Source organism: Pongo pygmaeus, chromosome 1 (assembly GCF_028885625.2).
Source record: "Pongo pygmaeus isolate AG05252 chromosome 1, NHGRI_mPonPyg2-v2.0_pri, whole genome shotgun sequence".
NCBI classification, from domain to species: domain Eukaryota; kingdom Metazoa; phylum Chordata; class Mammalia; order Primates; family Hominidae; genus Pongo; species Pongo pygmaeus.
Window position 1 is genome coordinate 227442506 of NC_072373.2, and position 17926 is coordinate 227460431.

Consider the following 17926-nt stretch of genomic DNA (forward strand, 5'->3'; position numbering starts at 1 on the left):
ATGCCTCACGTCTCCCTAAAATGTACAAAACCAAGCTGCACCCCAACTTCCCTGGGCACCATCGTCACGACCTCCTAGCTGTGACACTGGCGTGTCCTTAACCTTGGCAAAATAAACTTTTTACATTTCATTGAGTTCTGTCTCAGATACTTTTGGGTTCATAAACCCCACCCTCACCCCTACCCGCGGAGACAGCGTGCCGCTCTCTCCAGCCTCCCCCCCGGCTCTACGCAGGAGAGGCCTCTCTCCTCTATGGCACGCGCGGCGGCACTCTAGCAGCCAGTTGGCTTCTCCATGGGCTTTTCCGGCACAGGCCGGAAGTGGTGCGCGCTGCCCCGGAAGCACCCTGGTGGGTGGGTGCCTGCCAGCAGCTGAGGCGCCATGGCGGCGGCAGCGGTGTCAGAGTCTTGGCCGGAGCTGGAGCTGGCTGAGCGGGAGCGGCGGCGGGAGCTGCTGCTGACGGGGCCTGGGCTGGAGGAGCGAGTGCGGGCGGCGGGTGGGCAGCTGCCGCCGCGCCTTTTCACCCTGCCGCTGCTGCACTACTTGGAAGTGAGCGGCTGCGGGAGCCTGCGCGCTCCGGGGCCTGGCCTGGCGCAGGGCCTGCCGCAGCTGCACAGCCTCGTGCTCCGGCGCAACGCGCTGGGGCCCGGCCTGAGCCCCGAGCTCGGGCCGCTGCCTGCCCTTCGGGTGCTCGACCTGTCAGGCAACGCGCTGGAGGCGCTGCCGCCGGGCCAAGGCCTGGGCCCCGCCGAGCCGCCGGGCCTTCCGCAGCTGCAGAGCCTCAACCTCAGCGGCAACCGGCTGCGCGAGCTGCCAGCCGACCTGGCGCGCTGCGCCCCGCGCCTGCAGAGCCTCAACCTCACCGGCAATTGCCTAGACTCCTTCCCCGCCGAGCTCTTTCGCCCCGGCGCGCTGCCCCTGCTCAGTGAACTGGCGGCTGCTGACAACTGCCTCCGAGAACTCAGCCCCGACATCGCCCACCTGGCCTCGCTCAAGGTCAGCGGGGGCTGCCCGGGCGGGGCGGGATGGGGCCGTGGAGTAGCCCTGGAGAAGGAACCCCTCTCGGGGCCGAGCCGTTCCTAGTGATGCCCCCTGGGGCACTGGGCCCAGGGAATTCCTACAAGGCTGAAAGCCAGCTGCGGGGGCATCACCCCTGGGAAGCAGATGCCGCCTTCCAACTCCCCCTTCTCCTGGCCACACCAACATACTAGGTGGCGTCTGAACTCCCCGGCATTCTGTTAAGTGGACTTTTACACGTGGTAAAAGTGTACACGTGGTACGCTATTTTGTAATTGTTAGCAAACTTGGCTTCTCCTGTAGATCGAGCGTAGAGACCTGTCTTTTTTGTATCTAATACTTGTGAAGTGACTTGAGAGTGAGTCTGGTGGTGAAGGGGGCACCCTGGATTTTTGCATAATGCCACATGCTGTGATTTTGAAGATTATATTTCACTTCATCCTAATAGCAGCTTTCCAAGGTAGGGGTGGTTATTCCTGTTTTACAGAAAGCCAAAGGGCCTGCCCAAAGTAAGCAGCAGGTAACTTGGGTTTTTCTCCAGACTATATTGTCCAGCGTCTGTTTACTAATTAATCTTGGATCCCCAGGCCCCGGGATAATGCTTGGCCTGTAACAGGTGCCCATTGAATCTGTTGCCTAAAAGATAGTAGGGAAGCCACGTGGCAGAACCATGACCTAAACCCAGCCAGGTGTTCTCTCCATCTTCTCTTTTGGTTTCATCCTTAAGGCAGTCCTGCGTTTCTTCCATTTTTCATCTTTGAATTTATGCAGACATTTCTTTTTTTTTTTTTTGAGATGGAGTCTCGCCCTGTCGCCCAGGCTGCAGTGCAGTGGCGCAATGTCGGCTCACTTCAACCTCCGCCTCCCGGGTTCAAGCAGTTCTTCTGCCTCAGCCTCCTGAGTAGCTGGGCTTACAGGCATGCGCCACCACGCCCGGCTGATTTTTGTGTTTTTAGTAGAGACGGGTTTCACTATGTTGGTCAGGCTGGTCTCGAACTCCTGACCTCACATGATCCGCCTGTCTCGGCCTCCCAAAGTGCTAGGATTACAGGTGTGAGCCACCACGCCTGGCCTATGTGGGCATTTCTTAATAAAATACGTATACACTTTAGCAGCTTATCTGTTTATTTGCTGTAGCAATTCCTCAAAATATTGCAACTCATTTTGCGAGTAACATATCTATATAAGGATAGGTAGACAAACCCTGGCCAGGCGCGGTGGCTCACACCTGTAATCCCAGCACTTTGGGAAGCTGAGGCGGGCGGATCACTTGAGGTCACAAGACCAGCCTGGCCAACATGGTGAAACCCCATCTCTACAAAAATACAAAAATTAGTTGGGCCTGGTGGCGTGTGACTGTAGTCCCAGCTACTCGGGAGGCTGAGGTGGGAGGATCACTTGAGCCCAGGAAGTGGAGGTTGCAGTGCGCTGTGATACCAGCTTACTGCACTCCAGCTTGAACAGAGCGAGACCATGTGGCAAAAACAGAACAAAACAAACCCACTGTAGAGTGACACATGGTTACTGATGTAACTGCCCAGTGGGTTCATTTTGTCCACTACCCAGATAGAGCTGATTTATCAGGGCAGGAGGATTGCAATAGAGAAAGTTTTACACATGTAGAGCCAGCTAAAGGGGAGACTGGAGTTTTACTATTATTATTATTATTGTTGTTTGAGACGGAGTCTCGCTCTTTCTCCCAGGCTGGTGTGCAGTGGTGCAATCTCTGCTCACTGCAAGCTCCGCCTCCCGGGTTCACACCATTCTCCTGCCTCAGCCTCCCGAGTAGCTGGGACTACAAGTGCCCGCCACCACACCCGGTTAATTTTTTGTATTTTTAGTAGAGATGGAGTTTCACTGTGTTAGCCAGGATGGTCTCAATCTCCTGACCTCATGATCTGCCTGTCTCGGCCTCCAAAGTGCTGAGATTACAGGCATGAGCCACCGCGCCCGGCCGAGTTTTATTACTAAATCAGCTTCCCCAAAAATTTGGAGGCTGGGGTTTTTCAAGGATGGTTTGGGGAAAGGGGAGGGTGGCTAGGCAATGGGTGCTTGCTGCTGATTGGTTGAGGTGCAATCATAGGGGTGTGGGAAATGGTCCTCCTGCTTACTGAGTCACTTCTGGGTGGGGCCACAGGGAGCTCTTTTTGGTTTCAGGTAGAGCCATTGATCAGACATGCAAAAAACCTGAAAAGACAGCTCAGAAGGCCAATCTTAGGTTCTACAGTACTGATAGTGCTGTTATCTACAGGAGTAGTTGGGGAAGTCACATATCTTGTGATCTCCAGAATAATAGCTGGCAGTTGTTTATGTCTACCCTTAGCAGAATTCAGGTTCCTCCATCGGCCTAGCCTGGTGGACCCTCATTAGCTTTACAAAGGCAGTTGAGTTTTATGGAAGGACTATTATCATTTAAATTATAAATGTCTCCCAAAGTTAGCTTGGCCCAAGCCCAGGAATAATTAAAGGTAGTTTGAAGGGCCAGGCGCAGTGGCTCATGCCTGTAATCCCAGCACTTTGGGAGGCTGAGGCAGGCAGATCAATTGAGGTTGGGAGTTCTAAACCAGCCTGACCAACATGAAGAAACCCGTCTCTAGCTGGGCATGGTGGCGCATGCCTGTAATCCCAGCTACTCGGGAGGCTGAGGCAGGAGAATCGCTTAAACCCGGGAGGCAGAGGTTGCGGTGAGCCAAGATGATGCCATTGCACTCCAGCCTGGGCAACAAGAGCGAAACTCCGTTTAAAAAAAAAGGTAGTTTGAAGGCCAAAGATGGGGATTGGTTAGATCAGATCTCTTTCACCACCATAATTTTCTCACTGTTACAGTTTTTGCAAAGGTGGTTTCATTGGGATTTCCTGAAGAGGCGAGTTCACTGGCATTTATTTTCCTTGGTCCTCGGGGCTGTAGGCATCCCTCTAGGACTAAGGTGTGATGTTGGGTACAGCACGGTCTACTCCCACCTTCCCACCTGACAGATACTTTTGGTTTTCCAGAATGTTGATGTACTAGGCATGTATCTTAACATTGTGCCTTACATCATGTAAGTGTCCAGTCAGTTACAATATTTCTCTTCAAATTCATAGATATCTTTCAGTATTCAAGTTCTTAAAGTGTTGTGGGCCAGGCTCACGCTTGTTATCCCAGCACTTTAGGAGGCCGAGGCGGGTGAATCACGAGGTCAAGAGATCGAGACCATCCTGGCCAACATGGTGAAACCCCGTTTCTACTAAAAATACAAAAATTAGCTGGGTGTGGTGGTGCATGCCTGTAGTCCCAGCTACTCGGGAGGCCGAGGCAGGAGAATCGCTTGAACCCAGGAGGCGGAGGTTGCAGTGAGCCGAGATCGCGCCACTGCACTCCAGCCTGGGTGACAAAGTAAGACTGCGTCTCAAAAAAAAAAAAAAAAAAGTGTATGTCCAGCTCTCTGTAGCACCTGCCCAGTAAAGCAGTCCTCTTTATGGTGCCCAAAACAATGTCATTCAAGTCAAAGAGTGTCTTGTTTTTTAACTCCCAAAAGAGGTGGCCAAGTTCCCTTTCCCCTGGGCCATTCTGTTCGTAAATTTTAGGCGTCCAGTGGCTCTCTGTCAGGAGACCTGTTTCTTGGAGGGTCATGCAAGAGCTATTGGAATCCCTTGTTGGACTCAGATGTCCTTTTGGGTACCTTTCTGAGGAATGGCTACCAGAACTGTGCCCAGCAATGTAGCTACGCACATTGGAGTTTTGCACACAAAGGCAAATGCATTTGATGTCCTTGCTGGTGCTATGGGGAGGTGGGGAGTGTAGAAAACCAGAAAACTGAGCTCAGAAACAGAAGGCAGGCTGGGCGCAGTGGTTCATGCCTGGCATCCCAGCCCTTCAGGAGGCTGAGGCGGGCGGATCACTTGAGCCTAGGAGTTTGAGACCAGCCTGGGCAACATGGTGAAAACCTGTCTCTATAAAAAATACAAAAATTAGCTGGGTGTGGTGGTGTACACCTGTAGTCCTAGCTACTCAGGAGGCTGAGGTGGGATGAACGCTTAAACCTGGGAGGTTGAGGCTGCAGTGAGCTATGATCACACCACTGCACTCCAGCCTGGGCAGCAGAGCTAGACCCTGTCTTAAAGAAAGGAGAGAGAGGCCGGGCGTGGTGGCTCATGCCTATTATCCCAGCACTTTGGGAGGCTGAGGCGGGCGGATCACCTGAGGTCGGGAGTTGAAGGCCAGCCTGACCAACGTGGAGAAACCCTGTCTCTACTAAAAATACAAAATTAGCTGGGTGTGGTGGTGCATGCCTGTAATCCCAGCTACTCGGGAGGCTGAGGCAGGAGAATTGCTTGAACCTGGGAGGCGGAGGTTTCGGTGAGCCAAGATGGTGCTGTTGCACTCCAGTCTGGGCAACAAGAGTGAAACTTCGTCTCAAGAAAAAAAGAGAGAGAAGGAGGAGAGAGAAAGAGAGAAGGGGGAGGAAAGGAAAAAAAACAGAAGGCACGGGCTCCAGCCCTGCCTCTCTGTGGCTACGTGCCGTTGGCCCTTGAAGGCTCTTTGCTCCTCTGTAGGAAGACTGGGAGGGTAACACAGTACACGAAGAGGGAAAGAGATGGGGGAGGTGGTGCTGGTCATTGTGGCTGCTTGACTCCGAAACCACGAGGCTTAAAGCAGCAGCGGCTCTGCACTCTGGGCTGGCTCCGCCGGACAGTGGACAGTGGACAGTGCTGCAGCTCTTGCTGCTGGTCACTCGCGTGGCTGTGCTCAGCTGGCGTGGGCTCAGGGCTGGGCTGCAAGGGTGGGTGGGCTTCTCCGTGTGTCATCTCGGGGCCTCTCCCTCCCCTTCTTTCACAGGGCTCAGGGCTCCTCAGTACAAAAGCAGCAGCTGCCAGCCCTTCTTCAGGCATCAACCTGGAACGTGCCTCCTGCCACTTTCCTGCGTTCCGTGGGTTAACTAAGTGCGAGCCCAATTCCGGTTCATTGAGAGGACTGGCTCTTTAGGGGCCACCAAAATAACAGCACAGAGGCTTCTGCCTGTCCTTTCCCTCCCCAGAGGGGCAAGACTGCAAATGGAAGCAGCTCAGCCTGGCTCCTAGTGCCCATCCCCACATCATTCCCCAGAGAGCACCCCCAAGCCTGGGCTGGGACCTGCGGTGCACAGGCCCTGACCCTCTTTCCTCCCAGCCACTGGGGACGAGGCCTCTGCTGTCCTATGGCCTCACCAGTAGCTCTGCCTGCATGGGAGCGTCGCCTCCCCAGCGTCCTGGCCTCAGAGCCACGTGGCTTGCTGAGACCTGAGAGCACCTGGCCGGCCCTCCCTGGCTGTTTCCCGCTGCTGGGGCCCGTTCGGCTCAGCTGGCAGCACTGTGGTGAGCCGAGGATGCGGGCACGTCACACCTCTCCTGACTGCATTGTAAGTGGCCATCACGCAGGCCTGTGGTGCTGTCCGTGTGGGAATGAGGGATGGATGGGACAGATGTTACCTGAACAGCTGATGTGGGCAGGACGGTGCCTTAGTAAAGACATCCTTCCAGGCCCTGGGCCACTCCCCTCCCAAGGCCAAGCCGCACAGGGGAGTTCAGTCTCAACGTGAACCCTCCTGAAGCCAAAGGCTCTCCCCCAGCTTCCGAGTTTCTCAGTTGCTGCCGGAGGGAGTGGGGCTCACTCAGGGGCTGGCGCTCCTTGTTGGGTTGGTTTATGTCAGCCTGTCACCCCCATGAAGCTAGGATCCTTCCCCGGCAGCAGGTCCCCTGCAAAAGCCATGGGCCCGGAAGGCAGCTGGTATGCCAGGCCAGATCAGGCCTCACGTTGCTGCCGTCAGCTTAGCCACTGCGGGGGTTGTGTTTCCTGCAGTAGAGTGTCAGCTCCGGGTGACAGGTGACGGCATTTCATCCCATCAGGTGTCAGGAGGACCCCTAGCCACCCCCTGTGTAACTCATCCTCCCTGAAGCCAGTGTGCACCTCACATCCTTGCGGGCGCGCCTGCTTGCTCCCTCGCACAATTGAAAACTGATGCCACCCTCATCCACCCTTCATGTGTGAAATCTCTGGCTTCTTTTCCTGCTGAGGCTGCCACTGGGTGCCCAGCGCTGGCCTGAGGGGCCAGCATGTGATCTCGTCAGCAGGGCCTTGCATTTCTGACAAGGACTCCCCAACATCTGCAGCTTTGCGCCCCACCCAGATGGTGACTGTCTTACCCTCCCTCTTGCTCTCCTTCCTCCGCTTCCCTTCCTGTCCCCTGACTCCCCACAGAGCCTCTAGGCAGGTCCTGAGCTGCTCAGATGCCCTTTCTCTGACAGTCTTTGCCTGGAAGGAAGACCCTTCTCCAAGTGCCCGCCATCGTCCTTTCGGGGACTCACTGCAGGCTGCGGGCTGAACTGGCTGTGGCTGCTCTGGGCGCCCAGGTGGGGCCCCGCCCGCCTCCTTCGCCTCTGCTGCTGCTCCTGGGTCTGAAGGAACTTGTTCTTTGTCAGCGGAGGGAGACGCCTCACTGCGTGTTTGCAGGCAGAAAGGAGGTTCCACTTGAGGGGAACTCTCAAGCTTTTTGCCCCTTAGGGCAGCGCAGAAGCCCACAGAGCAGAACCTCAGACGCCCGCGCCCCCCACCTTCCAACCCGATAGCTTCCCGTGGCCTCTGCCAGGCAGGCTGTGCCCTGGGCTGGTGGCCCAGGCTGGTTCTAACGCTGGAGCCAGGGCTCTGACAGGGAGGCAAGGAGCTCTAGAAGGCTGAGCTCACGGCCGCGCTGTTCCTGGTGCAGCAGGCTGGGGACAGCATTGGTGATACGGCTCCTGGTACTTTGTGAGGCCACCTGGATTCCAGGGGTAGATTGGCTCTCATCCCATGTGGGGCTGGAAGGGAGGTCTGGGCTGGAGCCACCAGTCCAACCGGTCTAGCCCAGCCCAGCCCAGCCCACCCTGTCCTGAGAAGCACAAAATTGTGGCAGACCAGCTGGGCTTGGTCTCAGCCCCTGCCTCGTGTTCTTCCCCAGCAGGCGCCACTGCTGCTTAGACTGCCCCATTCTCTCCCAGAGGGCACGCGAGCCCTTTTATTTCTTTTACACATGCTGTTCCTGCTTGACTGTTAAGTTGTCGCTTCCTCCCTGGTCTGTGTTCTCCCTGTGGGAACTCATCCAGTGCACCCTCCCATGTCTGAGCCGTGCCGCCCTTCCCGCTTCTGAGCACCGTCCCATTTCTGAGCCATGCTGCCCTTACCTGCCTCTGAGCAGCTTGACTGCTTGAGCCGGAGGATTCCAGCAGGCTCCTTTTTTCATTTCCTTCACAACCTGGGGCTTGAGAAATTCCATCACCACTGCCATCCGTTCCAGGAGCAGGAGGTGTCCTCTGGGTAATCAGCCCGTCCCCAACTCTGTTCAGAGTCTATCAAGTCCAGCCCTACCTGTCTCCTCCAGACCCAGTATGACTAGGACTCACGAGCCACACCGACCAAGGGTGAGCGCTGGCTTCCAGGGGGCCCACATGCTGTTGTCTCCTTTCTGGGGGCAGAGCTGGCACTGAGGCTGCCAGAGATCCCCGAGGGTCAGGCTTTGCATCCTGAGCAGGGTCTTCCTCCAGCCCTAGAGGAAGCTGGGACAGAAGGGTTTGCTCGCAGTGCCTGCCCCACCACCCGGGCAAGGCTGTGGGGCCTGGGTACCAAGCCAGGAAAGAGCAGAGTGGAGGTGGATGGGCCCCTTTTGCCTGAACCCGCAGCGGCAGCCTCACGTCATGGAAGTGGCTGCCCTCGCACGCACGTTCCCTGCGCTGCCCAGACCCTGGGAAAGACATCCTAAGAGTGCATCAGGTGCCACTGTACCCCTTTCATCCTTTCAGTGAGGTCACCTGCACGTTTTGCCAAAGTCTGATCAGTCATGGTCATAGAAAGCGCTTTCCCGCGGGCCACGGGGCTTCCTGGGCATCTTTGTGGCACACGGTGGTGGCCCCGACGCACCTGTCCTGGGTCAGACGAAGGCTGAGAACCCATTGCTGTTGAAGTCGGCTTTCCCCTTTCCTTCCTGCGTGAACCCTGAGAGCACTCTGTGTGTCACTGTGGGCAACTTTGCACTTCAATATGAAGAAGAATACTCTTAGAGATTTTGCTGTATTTTTTTTTTTTTTGCTCATTTAATTAAAAAAAAAATAACACCACTTTGGGGAATCTGCTTCTCACCTGAACAGTCCTGGCTAGGTCCCGACATGAGGTCACCCACTTTGGGGAACCTGCTTCTCATCTGAGCAGTCCTGGCTAGGTCCCGACATGAGGTCACGTTTCACAGCCAGATATCCCTTGTCTCTTCTCACCTTTCTGTTCTCTAACCTGATGATTGATCTGCAGTGCTGCTGTAGTTGTTAAAGAGAGTGACATGTTTGAGTCAGAAGCTTTTGCAGAGATCACTGTTAACCATGGCTGACACCTTCCCCTCGGAGAGGCTCCTTGGATAGTGCCTTTGATGTGGGGTGCAGAGCTGGGGAAGCGACTCAAAGGTGAATAACTTGTGGCTCCCCAGGGATGCGTCCCCACAGGCAGGCCAGTGGTGGCTCTTGTGAGTGATGAGTGGTCTCCCTGCCTCTGGAGCATGACCGTGGGCTCTCTTCCCCGAGTCCGGGGGTCTGACGCGTGCTTGTTTCTCTTTGCAGACGTTGGACCTCTCCAACAACCAGCTGAGCGAGATCCCTGCAGAGCTTGCGGACTGCCCCAAGCTCAAGGAGATCAATTTCCGCGGGAACAAGCTGAGGGACAAGCGCCTGGAGAAGATGGTCAGCGGCTGCCAGACCAGATCCATCCTGGAGTACCTGCGTGTCGGAGGCCGCGGTGGCGGGAAGGGCAAGGGCCGTGCCGAGGGCTCGGAGAAGGAAGAGAGCCGGAGGAAGAGGAGGGAGAGGAAGCAGAGGCGGGAGGGCGGCGATGGGGAGGAGCAGGACGTGGGAGATGCTGGCCGGCTGCTGCTCAGGGTCCTGCACGTCTCCGAAAACCCCGCACCCCTGACAGTCAGAGTGAGCCCCGAGGTCCGGGATGTGCGGCCCTATATTGTGGGGGCCGTGGTGCGCGGCATGGACCTGCAGCCGGGGAATGCACTCAAACGCTTCCTCACCTCGCAGGTGGGTGCCCGTGGGGTCCTCAGATGACGGGGACAGAGGTGTGGGACGCGGCAAGCTGGTATACATCCTGGGGCGAGCGTGTCCGAAGGAGCAGCAGTGGAGTATGGGGCCCAGCCAGGTGTCTGTGTGCTTCAGTTTCCTCAGCTCCAAAGAGGGAATAGAGCAGGTTCTGGCTCAGGTGTTGCTGAGGAAGGGGTAAGGCCTCAGTCCCCTCTGGGAGGCAGGTGTCCCCAGCGTGGAGATGGCCTCTTCACAGACGCCTGCAGCCTGGCCGGGTTGGTCCTGGTCACTGGCCCTATCCCTTGCTGCTCCACATATGGCGTTAACGGTTTATCCTAATTTTTTTTTTTAAGCAGTCTCGCTTTGTCTCCCAGGCTGGAGTGCAGTGGTGCAGTCTAATCTCACTGTAGCGTCCACCTCCTGGGTTCAAGTGATTCTCCTGCCTCAGCCTCCTGAGTAGCTGGCATTGCAGGTGCCCACCATCATGTCCGGCTAATTTTTTTTGTATTTTTAAGAGACGGGGTTTCACCATGTTGGCCAGGTTGGTCTTGAACTCCTGACCTCAAGCAGTCCACCAGCCTCGGCCTCCCAAAGTGTGGGGATTACGGGCGTCAGCCACCACACCTGGCCTATCCTAATTTCTGGATAGCTTTATTGCAGTTGAAAATCAGGGTTCCAGCTGGGTGCGGTGGCTCATGCCTGTAATCGCAGCACTTCAGGAGGCCGAGGCGGGTGAATCACCTGAGGTCAGGAGTTTGAGACCAGCCTGGCCAACATGGCGAAACCCCATCTCTACCAAAAACACAAAAATTAGCTGGTGTGGTGGCGAGCACCTTTAATCCCAGCTACTGGGGAGGCCGAGGCAGGAGAATCACTTGAACCTGGGAGGTGGAGGTTGCAGTAAGCCGAGATTGCACCACCGCACTCCAGCCTGGGCGACACAGCAAGACTCCATTTAAAAAAAAAAAAATGGAAAATCAGGGTTCCTTGATTTTTTGGTATTTTGGTGGGTTTTCTGACTTCTGCAGTAAATCACACATTTTGTTTTATGTAAGTATTAAAGTCATCAACTCTTGCCAGCACATTCTTCTGTGAATTGTTTAGGTTTTGGCAAGACTAACTTCCCAGATTGTTGTTTTTCTGTGACACCTGACCAACTTTTAAAATATAAAGTACCTCTGTGCCCAGGGGAAAGTCTCGTGCGCCCCGCAGTGGCAGCGACAGAGCATGGCGGGCCGAGAGCCACTGTCGTGAGAGTCCTGCCTGCACCTTGGGGAGGAAGGGAACAGGCACCACAGCCAGGGCTTTACAACTTAAAGCTCAGCCTTTATTTACATTTTAGTTCAAGATGGGTTCTTTGAAATCTCAAATATTATGTCTAGAATTAGAGAAGGAAGAAAGTCTGCTGATTGATAGGTTAAGATAGTTTTCCTGATGGTGATTCCACAAAGTGAGTGCCTGGCTGGCCGGGTGGAGAGGAGTTGGAGGGGAGCCCTGTCTCGGAAAGGGGCGTGGCGGGGTTGTGAAGACCTTGGACTGGAGGGTGTCCTGGCGCACAGCCCAGCCAAGGGTCAAGTGTGGACACCTCGGGGCTTCGGGGCACAAGAGACCTTGCTCATCACTGCTCCTGTGTTACAGACCAAGCTCCACGAAGATCTCTGTGAGAAGAGGACGGCCGCCACCCTTGCCACCCACGAGCTCCGCGCCGTCAAAGGGCCCCTGCTGTACTGTGCTCGGCCCCCGCACGACCTCAAGGTGCTGCAGCCTCCTTTGCAGGGTCTGCTCAAGGGTCTCCTTGGTGTCGAAAGACGCCATGCTGATACTGCAGCCTGAACTTTTTTTTTTTTTTGGAGATGGAGTTTCATTCTTGTTGCTCAGGCTGGAGTGCAATGGCACAATCTCGGCTCACCGCAGCCTCCGCCTTCTGGGTTCAAGCGATTCTCCTGCTTCAGCCTCCCGAATAGCTGAGTTTACAGGCATGCGCCACCACGCCCAGCTAATTTTGTATTTTTAGTAGAGACGGGGTTTCTCCATGTTGGTCAGGCTGGTCTCAAACTCCAGACCTCAGGTGATCCGCCCACTTTGGCCTCCCAAAGTGCTAGGATTACAGGCGTGAGCCACCGCACCTGGCCTGAACATTTTCTTTAGAGTAGAATCCGATGCTGTTCTTGCAAAGACATGAAATAATGAAACAGACCGTGTTTGCGGTTACTCGAAGCGGTGCACAGCTGTGAGAGGACTCGGCGGAGGAGCAGTCGTGGGAAAATGGTTTCCTTCACTCGCTCACTACCTTTTAATCAGAAATTTTGGTCTCTGTCCCGATAGTAAAACCGTTTGCGTGGGGTTGGTAGTAGGGTGAGTTGCGGTGTCGTGGTGCTGTCCTGGGCTGTTGAATCTGTGGAGTGCACGAGGTCCCGGCTGCTCAGTCCTCTTTTGGCCTTCTGAGGATGGCAGACCTCTGGAAACAGTTGTGCATGAGCTGGCTTTAAGGTTAAGCCCTGCCTCGGTAGGATCGGTGTGTTTGGGCGTCAGGTCTCCCTGGGACGCTGCAGTCGCAGCCCACATGCAGCTTCTTGCTGCGTGGTCCCGTGGGATGCTCCCTGCCTGCTGTAGAGATGAATGAGGGCGGGAGTCGGGAGGGCTCGTTGAGGCTTAAGGCCGTAATCAACAGGACGGGCAAGTTCTGTGGCTGTGACCCTAGTGGAGTTTGTGGGTTTCTGCCCGATAGATCGTCCCCTTGGGGCGGAAAGAAGCCAAGGCCAAGGAGCTGGTGCGGCAGCTGCAGCTGGAGGCCGAGGAGCAGAGGAAGCAGAAGAAGCGGCAGAGTGTGTCGGGCCTGCACAGGTGGGCGGCGTGCCTGGTGGGGTGGGGCCGGGCCCGGGGGAGTGCAGCATGCTGGCCTCAGCTAAGTTAGTCTGTGCTCCTCAGGAACCGCCTAATGCTACCAGAACCCGGAAGCTTCTTAACAGGGTAAAAAGAAAGCATTCTCTTTCCAAAGGAGACGTTGTGGAACCAGTCTGTCATCTAGATGGCCCTGACGTGATGAGGGAAGTGGAAGGTGTTAGGAGCGGAGGTATTGGCCATTCCGCAGGGGGCGGGTGGCCCTCGGGATGGGACAGGACAGGATATAAAGTAGCCATTAGGAAACGGACATAAATGCCAGCCCAACCCACAGCATTTTATCCATACCATGTGCTGTTGGGTATCATCCAAGTCAGGGTCCTTGGCCCTGCTCTAAGCAAGATGATCATCCATAACTAGCCCCGTGATTTCTGTAAACACAGGCTTCAGAATACTTTGTTTTTTGAAGCTTGTTATGCTTGGGCCCTTGATATTACACTTAATTTGTGTGAAGAACTTTTTGAGTCGTCCAGTTTACCCTTTAGGTATGTTTTCAGGTGTGTGCCTTTTTTTTTTTTTTTTTTTTTTTTTTTTTTTGAGATGGCGTCTCACTCTTGTCGCCCAGGCTAGAGTGCAATGGCACGATCTCGGCTCACTGCAACCTCCACCTCCTGGGTTCAAGCGATTCTCCTGCCTCAGCCTCCCGAGTAGCTGGGATTACAGGCGCCTGCCGCCACGCCTGGCTAATATTTGTGTTTTTAGTAGAGACAGGGTTTCGCCATGTTGGCCAGGCTGGTCTTGAACTCCTGACCTCAAGCAATCCACCTGCCTCAGCCTCCCAAACTGCTAGGATTACAGGCGTGAGCCACCACGCCCAGCTGTGCCTTTTTTCTTTTCTTTTTTTTTTTTTAAAGATGTGGTCGCGCCATGTTGCCTAGGCTGGAGTGAGGTGGCTAATCATAGGCGCAATCCCACTACTGATCAGCACTGGAGCTTTTTGTCCTGATCTGTTTCTCACCTGGGCTGGTTCACTCCTCCTTAGGCAGCCTGGTGGTCCTCCACTCCCAGGAGCTCACCATAGTGATGACAGACTTAGCGTAGACACTCCATTGGCACAGCACACCCCAGCCAACTCCTGGGCCCATGCAGCCCTCCTGTCTCAGCCTCATGAGTGCTGGGACCACAGGCACATGCCACCACACCCAGCACAGTGTATCTTTTATAGTTATGCCTAGAATTTGTATTTCTTCCCATACAGATACCTTCACTTGCTGGATGGAAATGAAAATTACCCGTGTCTTGTGGATGCAGACGGTGATGTGATTTCCTTCCCACCAATAACCAACAGTGAGAAGACAAAGGTAGGGTGGCATGTGTGTGAACATGGTGTGTCTTCTAGGCTGTTCCCTGTAGAATTAACACAAGTCTGCAGGGCGTGGTGGCTCAACGCCTGTAATCCCAGCATTTTGGGAGACCGAGGTGGGCGGATCACCTGAGGTCAGGAGTTCAAGACCAGCCTGACCAATATGGAGAAACCCTGTCTTTAGTAAAAATACAAAATTAGCTGGGCGTGGTGGTGCATGCCTGTAAATCCCAGCTACTGGGGAGGCTGAGACAGGAGAATCACTTGAACCCGGAAGGCGGAGGTTGTGGTAAGCCGAGATCGCGCCATTGCACTCCAGCCTGGGCAACAAGAGTGAAACTCTGTCTCCAGAAAAAAAAAAAAGAGGAAGAAAGAAAAAGAATTAACACGCACAAGTGTCTGCTGCATTGTGAGGTCTCATTGTGTACAATAGAAAACGCAGCCCAGGGGGGTCAAAGGGCCCCCTGGCTTCTCAGAGCTACAGCTCACTGTTCACGCTCAGTGCTGCGCGACGGCCCGGGATGCTGTGTGCAGCACTGCCGTCTTCCTCTGTAAGGAGTGGGCTTGGTGTGTGTGACGCCATCTGCTTGATTGATAGATTGAGATAGGTCTTGCTCTGTTGCCAAAGTTGGGGTGCAGTGGCGAGATCATAGCTCACTGCAGCCTCAAACTCTTGGGCTTAAGCGATCCTCCCATGTCAGCCTCCTGAGTAGCTGGGACCACAGGTGCATGGCACCACACCTGGCTAATTTTTGTATTTTTTTGTAGAGATGGGGTCTTGCTGTGTTGTCCAGGCTGGTCTTGAACTCCTGAGCTCAAGCAATCTCCACATCAACCTCCCAAAGTGCTGGATTTAACAGGTCTGAGCCACTGCCTGGCCACACAGTTTTGTAGATTTTTCCTGAGAACAAATGTTGCAGTTGCTGATGTCTACATTTGATAACTGTTCTTTTCTGAAATGTTTTTTTCTTTTAAGGTTAAGAAAACGACTTCTGATTTGTTTTTGGAAGTAACAAGTGCCACCAGTCTGCAGATTTGCAAGGATGTCATGGATGCCCTCATTCTGGTGAGTGCAGGGTGGCTCCTCCTGAGAAACGCTTTTGAGTGTGAGTGGTGCTCTGCTCTTTGACTTCCCACCCATCCTGCTTGCCTCTTTCTTGCTTACTGTGGTAGCAAACAGCAGCATGTCTTCCCTGGGTCACCTCTCATCTCCAGGTTAAAAAGGTATTTTTTATTTGCAGAAAATGGCAGAAATGAACAAGTACACTTTAGAAAATAAAGAGGAAGGATCACTCTCAGATACTGAAGCTGATGCAGTCTCTGGACAACTTCCAGATCCCAGAACGAATCCCAGTGCTGGAAAGGACGGGCCCTCCCTGCTGGTGGTGGAGCAGGTCCGGGTGTTGGACCTGGAAGGGAGCCTGAAGGTGGTGTACCCGTCCAAGGCCGACCTGGCCACTGCCCCTCCCCACGTGACTGTCGTGCGCTGATGCCAGGGCCGCCTATCCGCGTTTGTTTGGCCTGTTTTGCGGAGGTTTCTATGCGGCAATGCTGAATTATCCGTTAGATTTTCACCCCAGGTTTTTTTTTGTTTGTTTTTGTTTTTGAGATGGAGTCTCGCTCTGTCGCCAGGCTGGAGTGCAGTGGCGTGATCTCGACTCACTGCAACCTCTGTCTCCTGGGTTCAAGCGATTCTCCTGCCTCAGCCTCCCGAGTAGCTGGGACTACAGGTGTGTGCCACCATGCTCAGCTAATTTTTGTATTTTTAGTAGAGACGGGGTTTCACCATTTTGGCCAGGATGGTCTTGATCTCTTGACCTCATGATCTGTCCACCTCTGCCCCTCAAAGTGCTGGGATCACGTGATCTGCCCACCTCAGCCTCCTAAAGTGCTGGGATTACAGGCGTGAGCTGTGCCTGGCCCACCCCAGCATTTTTTAAGATGTATGTATTCGTTGTTCTGTTTTTCCAGATGATTCTGTCGTAAAGTGATGCTGTGTTGTCGTTACATCAAAGTGATTTTACGGTTTTTTATGGGATTATTCAAATGTCAGAATTAACTGTTCAAAATGTTCTGAATCATGTAGATACATGGCAGGTAACTCTGTTTATGGGAGAAAAGACACTGTACAGTCATGTGCCACATAACAGTGTCTGGGTCAGTGACAGACACTTACCTGACAGCGGACCCGTGATATTCTCGTGCAGTGTGTTTGGAATCCTGGTCTGGGCTCTCGGCGTTGGCCTTGCAGATCAAGTAGGGGAAGTGAGTGATGTTCAGTCATGCTACTGGGACACTTGGTTTTCCAGATAAAACACATAAATAAAACTACACGTACCATTGAGGCTTGTGTAAGGACTCTCTGTGATCACACAGCAGCGGCTAAGCACACGTTTCTCATGTGTCACTGAGCGACACGTGACTGTCAATGGTTCGGAGACCCGAAAACTTGGGAAGCCAACCGATGTGCCTTTCCTTGAACGGCACAGTCACTTTCTGTGACGCAGCATCTTGTAAAACCATATCATGCCAGGATGCAGCTTGGCATGTGCAAGGACATTGGGTTCTCCAGCTGGCAGTGATCATCATCTCTGGGGGAAAAGTTTTAATGTGACCTTAGAATTGGCAGAAGTGGTTGCGTCTCTTCATAGTGCTGTTGGATTGCTTTGTGGGGGTGGAGATGTGGAGACCCCTCCAGGTGAGCAGCCTGTAGGCTGAAGGCAGTGGCAGCCCCTCACCCTGCCTCAGCGGGGCCGAGCGGAGGAGAGCGGTGTCAGTGGGGTTTCCATTGTGTGCATGCTAGTGCCGCAGTGACAGGCAGGTGGAGCCCCAGGAGTGGACCGGACACCTCTGCTTGGGAAGCATCGGCAGTCCTCAGCCAGCTGAGGGACAGATGGTAGCAATAGCTGGAGGACGCTTAGGTTTTTGAGCCAAAAATCTTCATTTGAGTGCCAGATAGGTGGGTCCTGGGCGCCTTCTGTTGGATACGTTTCCGTTGTGAACATCCAGGTGAGACCCCCACGTCCACATGTCTTTGTGTGTGTCCAGGCACACATGCGTGCACACCACTCCCGGGAGTCGGTGCACTTGGCTCACGAGGACATGGCCAGCCACCGCGATGGCTTTCACGGACCCCACTGCCTTACGATCTGGGTGCCATGTGAGAAGCAGACTCATCAGCTTTATCGAATGACACCATTTGTTCTCTGTTCAGTGTCTCGATTTCTGTGTCTGTAGAAATGACTGGCAATTTTGGAGAGCATCTGCAAGAGCCCCACAGCCCACACACCTTTAGTCGTCAATCTCAGAGGCCGGGGGCCCTGTGCAGTGGGCAGACTAACAGCTGGGTGGCTCTTCAGAGCCTTGCAGGACATGGGCCAGGCTGCCTTGAGACCTGGACCCACTTGTCTGGTCACCGCCAGGCCTTCCTGTCTGGCCCACTGTGGAAGGGAGGGGATTCCAGACAGGATGAGGCCCACACTCAGTGCCAGCCGGACTGCTGTGGGTGTGTCAGATGACTGCCTTGCCTTGTGTCCCCCCAAAACCTAATTTCCTGCTGCTCTGGGCAGTCAAGGCAGATGCCACAGTTAGCCAGGGGCCTGCCCTGCTGGAGGCTTGAGGCGGCACAGGGGCTTCGCCAGGCCGGGA

At 54.5% G+C, this 17926-nt stretch overlaps 1 protein-coding gene across 1 annotated transcript; it reads left to right on the top strand.

The window, feature by feature from the left end:
- Positions 1 to 304: 304 nt before the first annotated feature.
- LRRC47 (leucine rich repeat containing 47) lies at positions 305 to 16620 on the top strand. Its single transcript, XM_054447573.2, has 7 exons — positions 305 to 996; positions 9613 to 10074; positions 11713 to 11829; positions 12803 to 12918; positions 14174 to 14276; positions 15255 to 15344; positions 15520 to 16620. The coding sequence occupies exons 1-7, from the start codon at positions 382 to 384 to the stop codon at positions 15766 to 15768; spliced, it is 1752 nt and encodes a 583-aa protein (XP_054303548.1). The 5' UTR covers positions 305 to 381; the 3' UTR covers positions 15769 to 16620.
- The last annotated feature ends 1306 nt before the right edge of the window (positions 16621 to 17926 follow it).

Coding starts and splice junctions, on each gene's coding strand:
- LRRC47 (XM_054447573.2), top strand. CDS start 382: ATGGCGGCGGCAGCGGTGTCAGAGTCTTGGCCGGAGCTGGAGCTGGCT. Junction 10,075..11,712: donor AACGCTTCCTCACCTCGCAG/GTGGGTGCCCGT, acceptor CCTGTGTTACAG/ACCAAGCTCCACGAAGATCT. Junction 14,277..15,254: donor CCAACAGTGAGAAGACAAAG/GTAGGGTGGCAT, acceptor TTTTCTTTTAAG/GTTAAGAAAACGACTTCTGA.